Here is a 14,004-nt window from a genome sequence, read left to right on the forward strand (position 1 = left end):
TTAAATATATACTCTTATGTAATAACTGCAGGTTATTACAATAACCCTGCCCATGTTTTTTATCTGTTTGCAATTTATCTATAAACATTCAATAAACCATTTCCATTCTTTTATTGGAAAAAAAGTTTCTTATCTTGATTTCTTATTCTTCTGATAAGTTTCGCCATTTCTGCATATTCCGTAAGTTTTTGTCTCCATTCTTCCTTTGCTGGGACTTCTGCTTCTTTCCACTTCCAAGTACCCCATTTTAATTCTTTTTTTCTCCCCTGTCCGGATGCAGGAATTTCCATGTCTGGAACGACTGCTGGATGAAACGTCCCGATTTGCCTTCAGGGTTTGACGGGTGGCAGGTTGTCGATGCGACGCCCCAGGAATCCAGCAGCGGTGAGTCAAGGAAGGATTCCTGCACACACACAAAAAGACTCTGATGTCCTCCAGCTGTTTTGGACTCCAACTCCCATCAGCCCCAACTGGCATGCTTTACTGAACTGGCACACCAGCGCTGCAGGTGGCTGGAGGCCGGTACTGCAGCCATCCGGCCAGTAGGGGTCAGGTGACTTTGTGAGCCAATCAGACTCTGCTTGGCCCCATAAAAGGTGCTTGAATCACTGAGGGAAACTCCTGAGTTTGAGTACTGAGGAAGAATCACCTGGTAGGGAGAACAATTTGCTTCGTGGTTTCATTTTTAAGCAACACCTGCCATGGTATGGACGCCAGTTCAAATCGTGCTGCAAGGAGTTCCGCAGATTAACGCTGGAAGCCATTGTCTGTTCTGGAAAGGGGACGGGGAGTTTGGCACGGCACTCCGTCTCATCTCTTCCCTGCTTTCCTCAACAGGCATTTTCTGCTGCGGTCCCTGCTCCGTAGAGGCCATCAAGAACGGGCTGGTCTACATGAAATACGATGCCTCCTTCTGCTTTGCTGAGGTACTTGTTTCTGAATGATTTCGCATGTGCGAATGCTACTGAGAGATCCCCTGGTCATGTCACCGCATCTCTGATTAAGGCTGGATCCTTCAGCACCAGGGAGAGCTCCCCAGGAATGCAGACGTCAATTCTATCACTAATACAGTAATAATAATAATAATAATAATAATAATAATAATAATAATAATAATAATAATTTATTATTTGTACCCTGCCCATCTGGCTGGGTTTCCCCAGCCACTTGGGGCGGCTTCCAACAAATATTTAAAATACATTAAAATGTCACACATTAAAAACTTCCCTAAACAGGGCTGCTTTCAGATGTCTTCCAAATGTCAGGTAGTTGTTTATCTCTTTGACATCTGGTGGGAGGGCGTTCCACAGGGCGGGCGCCACCACCGAGAAGGCCCTCTGCCTGGTTCCCTGTAGCTTTGCTTCTTGCAATGGTTTCAACATTCAGGCCCTCTGCCTGGTTCATTAAGCAAGGTTCAGGTTTTGGACAAGTTTAGCTCAGTTGGTAGAGCATGAGGCTGTGACCCTCAGGGTCAGCAGTTTGAGCCCCACGTTGGGCAAAAGATTCCTCCATTGCAGGGGGTTGAACAAGATGGCCCTCGTGGTCCCTTCCAAATCTACAATTATGTGAAATGACAAGGGGCAGAGAGATGCCCCTCTACCCCCAAACAGAACCATGGGCAAACACAGGTGTGGTTTTTACGGCGGCGGGCCTGCTGATGGTTTTCTCTAACCCACTTTCTCTCTCTCTCTCTCTCTGCAGGTGAACAGCGACAAGGTGTATTGGCAGCGCCAGTCTGATGGCAGCTTCAAGATCGTCTACGTGGAGGAGAAAGCAATCGGTCACTTAATCAGTACCAAGGCAGTGGGCTCAAATCAGCGCCACGATGTCACCGACATTTACAAACATCCTGAAGGTAATGTGCTGTGTGGACAAGGGGGCAGATAGCTGGGATTCCTGAGGCAGGACACACATAAATTAATAATAATAAATAGCAATAACAACAACAACAACAACAACAACACAGTGGTACCTCGGGTTAAGTACTTAATTCGTTCCAGAGGTCCGTTCTTAACCTGAAACTATTCTTAACCTGAAGCACCACTTTAGCTAATGGGGCCTCCTGCTGCTGCCGCGTCGCCGGAGAACAATTTCTGTTCTCATCCTGAAGCAAAGTTCTTAACTCGAGGTACTATTTCTGGGTTAGCGGAGTCTGTAACCTGAAGCGTATGCAACCCGAGGTACCACTATAATAATAATAATAATAATAATAATAATAATAATAATAATAATAATAATAATAATTAATAATAATTTATTTATACTCTGCCAATCTGCCTGGGGTTTCCCCAGCCACTCTGGGAGGCTCCCAATAGAATATTGAAAACACGATAAAACATCAAACAATAAAAACTTCCCTGAACAGGGCTGCCTTCAGATGTCTTCTAAAAGTCAGATAGTTCTTTATTTCTTTGACATCTGATGGGAATAAAATCAAGATTGTTGTTGTTTAGTCGTGTCCGACTCTTCGTGACCCCATGAACCAGAGCACGCCAGGCACTCCTGTCTTCCACTGCCTCCCGCAGATTGGTTAAAAAAAACAACCCTAATAAAATACCTAATAAAAATAAAAACAAGAACCCAATAACCCCCCCTCTCACAAAAAAACACCACATTTTAAAAGGGCATAGGATGTAAATCAGATCAACCTGGTTAAAAAGGAACGATTTTGGAATAAAATATGCAGGGATTTGTGACTGCAAAATGAACCGTGGAAAGAGAAAAAGGGAAGCCGTTGGTATTTTAAGGTTGCTTGAATGAATATTTGAAAATGTAAAACGGAAAATTTGATTAAAATTATGGGGGGGGGGGGGTAAATAAAAAGCTCCATTCCAGGCAGTTTGGAATGAAACCATCTTTTCACCTGGGATCTTCACCTGGCTCCTTGGCTGCAGAAGCAGCAGCCTCTGAGCATCTCTCTCCATCCTTCTCCCTCTTTTCCTCTCCCAGGCTCTGAAGCGGAGCGCAAAGCGGTCGAAACGGCCGCCAAGCACGGCACCAAGGCCCACATCTACACCAACAAGGAGTGGGGCGACGACATCTCCGTGACGGTGGACACCCAGGAGGCCTACACGGGCCAAGACATCTCCCTGAGGGTCATCCTGAAGAACCGCAGCTCCATGCCTCGCAGCGTCTCCCTCAACCTCTTCGTGGCCGTCATGTATTACACTGGCGTAACGGGCAGCAACTTCAAGCAGGAGAAGAGGGAGGTCCAGGTGCCGGCCAGCGGAAGTACGACACCCTATTTATTTGTTGTTTTTTCAAATTTGTATACCACCTTCTTCCAAGGATCTCAGAGTGGTGGGCAGGCTTCTCCTCCTTTTCACCCTCACGACATGCCTGCGAGGTAGGCCAGGCTAAGAGGTTGGCCCAAGGGTCACCAAGGGAACTTCATCATCATCATCATCATCATCATCATCATTATTATTTATTTACTGAATTTATATGCTGCCCCTATACCCGGAGGTCTCATGGCGCTTCACAGAAAAGAGCACAATATATAAAATCAAAATAAGAACAATAACCCAGTAAGGTAAAGGTAAAGGGACCCCTGACCATTAGGTCCAGTCGTGGCCGACTCTGGGGTTGCGGCGCTCATCTGGCTTTATTGGTCGAGGGAGCCGGTGTGCAGCTCATGTGGCCAGCATGACTAAGCCGCTTCTGGCGAACCAGAGCAGCGCATGGAAACGCCGTTTACCTTCCCGCCAGAGCGGTACCTAGTTATCTACTTGCACTTTGACTGCTGGCAGGAGCAGGGACCAAGCAACGGGAGCTCACCCCGTCGCGGGGATTCGAACCGCCGACCTTCTGATCGGCAAGTCCTAGGCTCTGTGGTTTAACCCACAGCGCCACCCACAATAACCCAGTAGCACCCCCTCAAAAAGAGCCACGTTTTAAAAGGGTATAGGTCGATGTCCATCAGGTCAACCAAAGGCCCGGTCAAAAAGGAACGCTTTTGCCTGGCACCTAAAGATGTATAATAAGGCACCAGGCGAACTTCCCTGGGAAGGGCATTCCACAGACAGGGAGCCACCACAGAAAAGGCCCTATTCTCATGTTGCCACCCTCCAGACCGCTCAAGGAGGAGGCACATGAAGGAGGGCCTCGGAAGATGATCTCAGATCCCCGGGTGGGTTCAAATGGAAAGACGTGGCCTTGAGGTATTGTGGTCCTGAGCTTCATGGCTGAATGGGGATTCGAACCCGGCTCTCTCCCAGGTCCTGGTCCAAAACTCGAACTGCTACGCCACACTGGCTCTTGGTCACCTTAAATCACCCGGCCACGTGTTCATATCTGCTTGGGCCCACTGCGTTATATCAGACAACCCCATTGCAAGGGGCCTCCCCGTGGCAGAGGAATAGCCGCTAGACGTGGCAAAATGGGTGGAGCCGGGGGCGCCGTGGAGAAAATCCACGGCACGTGGTGTGTTCTCTCTAAGTCAGTGGTTCTTGAAGGAGAGGATGGCAGCTGTGGCAGGAAGCGTCGAGAACAACGAAAGAAACATTTAAACATTTCAGTGTAGTGCACTGAAGTAAAGTGCACTTTTGAAGTAAAACTTCAAAAGAAGTTTTATGATTTGCAGAATACTGTACGGATATTCTATGCTAAAAGCCCTGCTCTGAGTACTGGGGGTCAATGTAGGTCTTTCAGGACCGGTGTTATGTGGTCTCGGCAGCCACTCCCAGTCCCCAGTCTAGCTGCCGCATTCTGGATTAGTTGCAGTTTCCGGGTCACCTTCAAAGTTAGCCCCACGTAGAGCGCATTGCAGTAGTCCAAGCGGGAGATAACTAGAGCATGCACCACTCTGGTGAGACAGTCTGCGGGCAGGAAGGGTCTCATCCTGCGTACCAGATGGAGCTGGTAGACAGCTGCCCTGGACACGAATTTAACCTGTGCCTCCATGGACAGCGCTGAGTCCAAAATGACTCCCAGGCTGCGCACCTGGTCCATCAGGGGCACAGTTACCCCATTCAGAACCAGAGAATCCCCCACACCCACCCACCTCCTGTCCCCCCAAAAACAGTACTTCTGTCCTGTCAGGATTCAACCTCAATCTGTTAGCCGCCATCCATCCTCCAACTGCCTCCAGACACTCAGGGTTACAGCAGAGCGGGTTTCAGCGATCTTTGGAACTTGACTCTTCCACAGACTGTGGCAATCGACTGAGTGTTTAAGGGATAAAGTAAATAAATACTAAAGTGGTCCGTCTCTCGGGGAACCTGGCCCTGAGCTGCGTAGAGCCACAGGTTGTGCCGTGGAGCTTGTCATGATTTTCGGTCCCAGTTTGCGTAACCCTTCCCCTGCCTTTCCCTTCCAGGCCAGGCTGTTCCCATGGTGGTCTCCTACGCGGAGTACAAGCCCCACCTGGTTGACCAGGGAGCCATGAAGCTGAGCATCTCGGGGAAAGTGGCCGAAACCGGCCAGGTGATCGCGAAGGAGCATACCTTCCGTTTGCGGACGCCGGACCTCACTCTGACGGTATGGCGCAGGGGCTGTGGTTTAGAGTCAGGGGTGGGGGAACTCTTTGGGGTGGGGGGGCTTGAGGGCCACTTTCTCTTCTGGGCAGCCTTTGGAGGGCCAGTTGCCATGGTGGGCGGGGCCAGAGACCAAAGTGGGTGGAGCCATGGATGTAAACATTGCCTTTGCGTGTAATTACCTCGCTGTCCTCCGTGTAGACAAGCCAAAGGGAATTTGAGGGGTTTGAGGACAGATTTGAGGCATGGAGCAGAACTAGCAAGCAGGAGTGTCCAGAAGAGGATTTTGAGAGCCAGATAAAGAAGCCTGGGGGGGCCACAGGGATGACGTCCCACACCCAGGGGACTATGCCTAGAAAACCAGGTGTTTGTAGTGGGGTTCTGGGACCACAGGAACACCAGTGGATCCCAGGCAGTTTTCAACACCCCAGTTGACTCGAATGGATCTTTAACGAGCATTTTAGTCATGTTAAAAAAACAAAACAAGAACTGCAAAGAATATACAATTTTTTTGGGTGGGATGATTATAAAAAGGGGAGATAAAGATGAAAATACAGTGGTACCTCCGTTTACAAACAGCCCTGTTTAAGAACTATTCGGTTTACGAACTCCGCAAAACCAGAAGTAGTGTTCCGGTTTGAGAACTTTACCTTGGTCTACAAACAGAATCCAAACAGTGGAAGGGCACTGACGGTGGGAGGCCTCATTAGGGAAAGCTCGCCTCGGTTTAAGAAAAGGTTTCAGTTTAAGAACGGACCTCTGGAATTCAGTTCGTAAACCGAGGTACCCCTTATAGAAGGGGAAACCAGTGAAATTTATAAAACGTTAGTAGAAAGGGAAGATCAAGAAGACAAATTCAAAGAGAAAAGGAGACAATGGGGCAGATGGGTGGTCAAAGCTGTGGGGGGTGGAATGGAAGAATCATACATTGAAAATGTTGTCTATAAGAATAAAAGAAAATATGCTATATGGTTATTTATGGACCTCACAGGTATCTCAAACCATTTGCCCATGTTGCCATGCAACCAGTCGGTGCAGAATGTAGGCACCCTATATATAGAAATGAGCAAACCAGTGATATTTTAGGGAGCAGGCTAGCAGGCCTTACATCATAGGAGCCTGCACAACACAAAACACTGTTGCTGTATGTAGGTTTTATTTGTTTTTTATCTTATATTTTGGAAATGTACATCCAGTTGTTGTTTTTTAAATTTTTGGGGGGGGCCCCCAAGAGAGTGGGGCCCTAAACGATAGCTTGTTTAGCTTATACGTAAATCTGGAACTACCCACCCTTGAAAATGCTTTCTCTGTTCTCTCCTTTCTCTCGCTCCGACAACAGTTGCTGGGCCCAGCTATTGTTGGACAAGAAACCCAAGTCCAGATTGTCTTCAAGAACCCACTTCCGGTGACGCTGACCGGGGCCATCTTCCATATGGAGGGCTCGGGGCTCTCCACCCCAAATACAATGACAGTGGGGTGAGTAAACCTACCTTTCCCAGGATTCTTTGGGACAGGGCTGCCATTTAAGGGCGTTGTGCATCTGAAACAATAACCATCTTCCCTTCGTCGGAAGATTACCAGGTGCTATATGAAAGCGTTCAGCAAAATTCACATCCGCGTAATACAGATGCCATTTTAAACACTCAACAAACCAGAGCTGAAAGGAGGGAAAGGGCAAATGAAAAACTCCCCAAATTTGAGTCAATCTACAGATCAAAATAATAACAACAATAATAAATGATTATTGTAATATTCAGTGCTTTTTTCCTGGGGGGGACACAGGGGTACGCATACCTCTAAACATTTTGTGAATCTAAATTCAGCCTCATTGAAGGGCAGTACTTCAATATGAGTAGGAAAATGAGAGTACCCCTAAACATTTTTTTGGGGGGAGCACTGTTAATATTTATACCCTACCCATCTGTCTGGGTTGCCAGATAGCTCCCTAGTTTTCATTTTGTCCTTAATTCAGGAGTTGCTTATGACAGAGGCTTTGGGGTGGAACCTTAAACCAAATTAGTGAAGAGTTGACCAAAGTTAAGGCACAATGTTTCTAGTAAGAACATGCAATTAGGTTCTCGCATTCTCAGAATTGGTGGATTGGACTCCTCGAGCCCTGGCACTGGACCAGAACGTTGGTGGCACTGTGGGTTAAACCACTGAGCCGCTTGGGCTTGCTGATCAGAAGGTCAGCGGTTAGAATCCCCACGATGGGGTGAGCGCCCGTTGCTCTGTCCCAGCTCCTGCCAACCTAGTAGTTCGAAAGCACACCAGTGCAAGTAGATAAATAGGTACCGCTGTGGCGGGAAGGTAAATGGCGTTTCCATGTGCTCTGGTTTCCGTCGCTGTGTCCCATTCCGCCAGAAGCAGTTTAGTCCTGCTGACCACATGACCCGGGAAGCTGTCTGCGGACAAACGCTGGCTCCCTTGGCCTGAAAGTGAGATGAGTGCCAAAACCCCATAGTCACCTATGACTGGATTTAACCATGAGGGGTTCTTTACCTTTTTACTTCTGAAACCTGGCCTTTCTGAAAACACAAGCTGGGAAACCTGACTCTCTCTTTCTCCCTCTTTTGCAGAAATATCGGCCCACACCAAACCGTGACGCTACGACAGACCTTCACACCTCTCCGTGCAGGCCAGCGCCAGCTGGTTGCCAGCTTGGACAGCCCTCAGCTCTCCCAGGTCCACGGGGTGCTGACGATCGAGGTGACCCAGGGACCCCCACGAGGCCCCTCGTCGGCTTCTCCAGCCCCAGTTCGGGGGTCTCCGGCCCGCGGACGAGCTTCCCCAGCCCACGGACGGGCTTCTCCGGCCCCCGCCCGAGCCTCACCTGCACCTTCTCCGGCCCCCGCCCGAGCCTCGCCTGCACCTTCTCCCGCCCTCACCAGGGCGTCTCCGGCTCGCCAGCCGACAGGCCGCAGCAGCCCAGCCAATGCCCGCAGGTCTCCGGCCCGCCAGCCAGACCCTCGAGGCTCCCCCAATGTCCGTGGGTCGCCTGCCGTGCGGGCAGGGCGTGGGGTCTGAGGCAGACCTTTTAATTTTTTTATTTTTAATGTGATGTACTGTGTGATGAATTGCATACGGTGCCAGCAGAACTGGGAGCAACATGAGGGGGGCATGTTATGAATGAGCCACAGGACCACAGAAGTTCTGCAGGATGAGGGCATGCCAAGGCCTCGATATTCGGTTGTCTCTCAGCCGTCCGTCACCCATATACAGCCCACCCTGCTGCCCCTGCCCGTTATTTGCCATTGCCCAGTTATATCTCTGCTTCCCCCGTCCCCTCACACAATTTGTTCTCTTGTTCCTTCCCCTTTTCCTTGCTCTCCGTACCCGCTCCCCACAAAACGCGCGACTCTGAGCCCATGTCGACCTGCCCTCACCGCCTGTCCGTCCATCTTCCGCCTGAATGTTTGCCATCCCCTCACATATCTGCACTGTCAATTTCACTCTCTCCCAGGCCCAGGGGCTGAGCGTTGCCAGCACCCTACAAATCCACTCCCTCTTTATTGATCCCCCAAAATATTTTGTACTCATTGTTCTCTTTTGCTCCTTCGCACACCTTTTGTTTTTAAATAATACACTGAACCCCACTCTCTCGCACAGGCACAACACTAGCTCCCCAAAAAAGGCAAGCAATGAGCTTCCGAAGGGAGAAGATACACAGGGTTGTTTTTTTTAAAGTCCTCCTAAGTAAATCCAGCTTGATCCCCACCATATCCACTGGAAATTTAACGCCACATTTACATTAGATGAATCTTGCCACTTTCTTATCTCTCTCCTTGGGTCACCAGTACAAGGAGGTTATCAGGCACTGGTTGTAGTGGGGGAAGGATTTTTCTCCCTGCCTTCCTAAAATGGTAACAGCAAGGAAGACAACGGAAACTGCTTGAGGAAGACTACTAACCCACCGCAAAATGCATTAATTGGCCATTGGCTGCCTTGCCTCTGTTCACTTATTTAAATGTATGCAAACACCAAATGTCCACGATCTTCCTTAACTTTGCACTGAAGCCAAGCTGTGCATGCTTTTAAAAAGAAGAGCCAAAATAACATGTTTGTAGCTAGCCAGATGACATCTCTGTGATTATGTGAAGATATGATCAATTGTGCTACATTTAAACTACATGCAAACGAGTGAAGCCAAAGCCTGTTACTCTTATTTTTCACACTTAATATAGGTATTTATTTGAAAATAAATGATTTTTATCTCTAAACCTGGCTTTTTAAATGGTTGTGTGGGTTTCTTCTTTTCTTGGAGCACTCAGCATGTCACAAACCCACAATAGCAGCTGCTGCAGTTTGTGGTATTGTCCAGGCTGGCCTCCCCTCAAAGCCACATTGGCTTTTCCTTGCACATCCTCTCTCTCCTATATAGTATTTGTACTGGTCTGTCGTCACGCTGTGATTAGGACAGCCACTAGGGGGCACTTCTTCGGCGATCACTCATAGCCGAGTACGATTGTCTTCCACGAACACAGTTTTAACGGTGAGTCCGTAAGTGACTGTGGAGGCCAATTCTGGATCCACACGCCCTTCCACAGTGGGCACATTGGTTTCCAGGCGGGAGTTGATCACTGTGAGGGTTTGCCAAGCGTGCCTTCCTCTTAGCACCCCTTCCTCCCTTGCGTCCTGAGTTCTATCTTCTTCAAAGCCCATGACACCTTTCGTTAAGGCTGTTCTCTGATTGGAGCGCTCGCAGGCAAGTGTTTCCCAATTGTTGGTGTTTATACAGTGGTACCTTGGGTTACATATGCTTCAGGTTACAGACGCTTCAGGTTATAGACTCCGCTAACCCAGAAATAGTACCTCAGGTTAATAACTTTGCTTCAGGATGAGAACAGAAATCGTGCTCCGGCAGCAGCAGGAGGCCCCATTAGCTAAAGTGGTCCTCAGGTTAAGAACAGTTTCAGGTTAAGAACGGACCTCCGGAACGAATTAAGTACTTAACCGGAGGTACCACTGTACTACATTTTTAAAGATTTGCCTTGAGAGTCTTTAAACCTCTTTTGTTGACCACCAGCATTACGCTTTCCATGTTTAAGTTGCGAATAGAGTAGTTGCTTTGGATGACGATAATCAGTCACCCGCACAACATGACCAGTCCAACCAAGTTGATGTCGAGGAATCAGTGCTTCGACACTGGTGATCTTTGCTTCTTCCGGTGAATGGGCATTAGTTCGCCTGTCTTCCCAAGCGATGCGTACAATTTTTCGGAGGCACCGTTGATGGAATCTTTCAAGGAGTTGGAGATGGCGTTTATAAGTGGTCCATGTTTCACAAGCATACAGTAATTCACACCAGGCACATGATTGGAGCCAAACATGTCCCTTTCAGGTATCCATTTGGGTCATTTCAGGAGGAGGAATATAGGAGAATTAGGGAGCAACATGTAGGGATGCGGGTGGCACTGTGGGTTAAACCACAGAGCCTAGGACTTGCCAGTCAGAAGGTCAGCGGTTCGAATCCCCGCCACGGGGTGAGCTCCCGTTGCACGATCCCAGCTCATGCCAACCTAGCAATTCGAAAGCACATCGAAGTGCAAGTAGATAAATAGGTACCACTCCGGTGGGAAGGTAAACGGCGTTTCCGTGCGCTGCTCTGGTTCGCCAGAAGCGGCTTAGTCATGCTGGCCACATGACCCGGAAGCTGTATGCCGGCTCCCTTGGCCAATAAAGCAAGATGAGCGCCGCAACCCCAGAGTCGGCCACGACTGGACCTAATGGTTAGGGGTCCCTTTACCTTACCTTTAGGGAGCAACATGACCTGCTTGGGGTAGGGGTGTCCTCCCTTTCTTTCTCTCTGCCCCCATGGGAGGCTTCCCCCACCCCACAGGCAAGAGAGCAAGCGAAGGGGAATTTTTCGTGGGAAGCTGTGGGTGGAAGAGAGGCTGGAGGAGCAGATATTTCTGACACTTGTAGGTTCAGAAGCTGAGAAAGAAATATCCCATTATGGCATTGGGGAAGGAAAGTGAAGTGTGGGGAGGGGAGATGTGGTCATGGAGAGGGAAAGGGAGAAGGGAAATTTGGTCTTGAGCATGGGTAGGCAAACTAAGGCCCAGGGGCCGGATCCGGCCCAATCGCCTTCTAAATCTGGCCCACGGACGGTCCAGGAATCAGCATGTTTTTACATGAGTAGAATGTGTCCTTTTGTTTAAAAAGCATCTCCAGGTTATTTGTGGGGCATAGGAATTCATTCTCTCCCCCTTTTTTCCCCAAAATATAGTCCGGGCCCCCCCACAAGGTCTGAGGGACAGTGGAGCGGCCCCCTGAGGATAAAGTTTGCTGACCCCTGGTCTTGAGAGTAAACTGAGGCAGGGAGAGAGAGATGTTGCTGCTGTAATTCCGCAGAAGGAAGCTCAGGGAAGGAAACTGAAGCAGAGTCATCCCTAGTAGAGATATAAAAGGGGTAGTAGTATCCTGTACTGCTTGGATTAGCAATTTCCAGTTAAAGAGTTAAGGGGGTGAGAGACACAAATTTTAAACGTCACTATATGAGAAGTGAGTTTCCTTTGAAATGAGTAAGGCTGACAAACTCTGCTCCTATTTCCTTTTTGACAGTCAAAGTCTGAATAAGGATGTCTCATATCATACATCTACTAGACCGGGAGACAGGCCCCTTTGAGACATATCAGAATTATCTCTGTTCGAAAGCTTTATTTTGGAGCAGTGCAGACGTGGAAGAAAGGCCGCACCCCTCTTCCTTCTGAGCTGCTTGCTCCTATGAAAATGAATCTGTACTTTACCAATTACAGCGGTACCTTGGTTCTCAAGCTTAATCCGTTCCGGAAGTCCGTTCCAAAACCAAAGCATTTCAAAACCAAGGCGCGCTTTCCCATAGAAAGTAATGCAACATGGACTAATCTGTTCCAGACTTTTAAAAACAACCCCTAAAACAGTAATTTAACATGAATTTTACTAACGAGAGACCGTTGATCCATAAAATGAAAGCAATAATCAATATACTGTAGTATTAAAAAAAGACAGTATTGTAGATGATAAAAATTTAAGTTTTTGTTTCTTCTTACCTGCACTGATGATAGTCATTGTTTGGATGAGGGGCTTTTATCCATTTCTGCAGTCACACAATCAGTCAGTAGCTGAAATGGGTCCCACACAGTCACAAAAATGGCCTAAATGGCCTCAGCTCAGTATACCTGAAGGAGCATCTCCACCCTCATCGTTCAGCCTGGATACTGGGGTGATGGGGGACGAGCAGATAGGGGGACTTCCTGGTCCTGAATGGGGTAACTGTGCCCTCGAAGGACCAGGTGTGCAGCCTGGGAGTCATTTTGGAGTCACTGCTGTCCATGGAGGCGCAGGTCAATTCTGTGTCCAGGGCAGCTGTCTACCAGCTCCATCTGGTACGCAGGATGAGACCCACCCTGCCTGCGGACTATCTCGCCAGATTGGTACATGCTCTGTTATCTCTTGCTTGGATTACTGCAATGCACTCTACGTGGAGCTACCTTTGAAGGTGACCTGGAAACTTCAACTAATCCAGAATGCAGTAGCTAGACTGGTGACTGGGAGCGACCACCGAGACCATATAACACCAGTCCTGAAAGACCTACATTGACCCCCAGTACATTTCCGAGCACAATTCAAAGTGTTGGTGCTGACCTTGAAAGCCCTAAATGGCCCAGTATACATGAAGGAGCACCTCCACCCCCATCATCAAACACGGACACTGAGGTCCAGCTCCGAGGGCCTTCTGGCAGTTCCCTCACTGCGAGAAGCAAAGTTACAGGGAACCAGGCAGAGGGCCTTCTCGGTAGTGACTCCCGCCCTGTGGAACGCCCTCCCATCAGATGTCAAGGAAATAAACAACGATCTGACTTTTAGAAGACATCTGAAGGCAACCCTGTATTGGGAAATTTTTAATGTCCAATGTTTTACTTTTTTAAAATGTGTCGTATGCTACCACAAGTGCCTGGGGAATCCCAGCCAGATGGGTGGGCTATAAGTAATACAATTGTTGTTGTTGTTACAAGATGTGCATTGGATGTTGCCTCTCATGTACAGTGGTACCTCTAGTTACGGACTCGATCCGTTCCAGGGTGCTGTTTGCACCCCGAAAAGTCCGTAACTAGAGCGCTGCTTCTGCGCATGTGCAATAGAGCGTTTCTGCACATGTGGCGAAAAAGACGCAACATGAACCTAACGCAACACAAGGTATTACTGTACAGTATACAGTGGTACCTCAGGTTAAGTACTTAATTCGTTCCGGAGGTCCGTTCTTAACCTGAAACTGTTCTTAACCTGAAGCACCACTTTAGCTAATGGGGCCTCCCGCTGCCGCCGCACTGCCAGAGCACAATTGTTGTTCTCATTCTGAAGCAAAGTTCTTAACCTGAAGCAATATTTCTGGGTTAGCAGAATCTGTAACCTGAAGCGTATGTAACCTGAAGTGTATGTAACCCGAGGTACCACTGTACACAAAACCCAGCCTGCAACAAAGCAGTAATACTGGACCACACTGCAGGGTAGTTGTAGACTATATTCTTGCTCCCAGCATCGGTTCCCCG

General features: G+C 48.6%; 1 protein-coding gene across 1 annotated transcript in view; it reads left to right on the forward strand.

The window, feature by feature from the left end:
* The window catches only part of TGM1 (transglutaminase 1), a 53,723-nt gene extending 44,029 nt beyond the window's left edge, over nt 1-9,694 (forward strand). The window contains exons 9-15 of the mRNA XM_083472569.1: nt 281-384; nt 838-926; nt 1,702-1,855; nt 2,950-3,231; nt 5,318-5,478; nt 6,814-6,950; nt 8,054-9,694. Coding sequence (XP_083328695.1) covers nt 281-384; nt 838-926; nt 1,702-1,855; nt 2,950-3,231; nt 5,318-5,478; nt 6,814-6,950; nt 8,054-8,501 — 1,375 coding nt within the window. The 3' untranslated portion in view covers nt 8,502-9,694. The remainder of the gene's footprint in view (nt 1-280; nt 385-837; nt 927-1,701; nt 1,856-2,949; nt 3,232-5,317; nt 5,479-6,813; nt 6,951-8,053) is intronic.
* The last annotated feature ends 4,310 nt before the right edge of the window (nt 9,695-14,004 follow it).

The sequence above is a fragment of the Podarcis liolepis genome (genome assembly GCF_965112155.1).
Source record: "Podarcis liolepis genome assembly, chromosome: 13".
Classification (NCBI taxonomy): domain Eukaryota; kingdom Metazoa; phylum Chordata; class Lepidosauria; order Squamata; family Lacertidae; genus Podarcis; species Podarcis liolepis.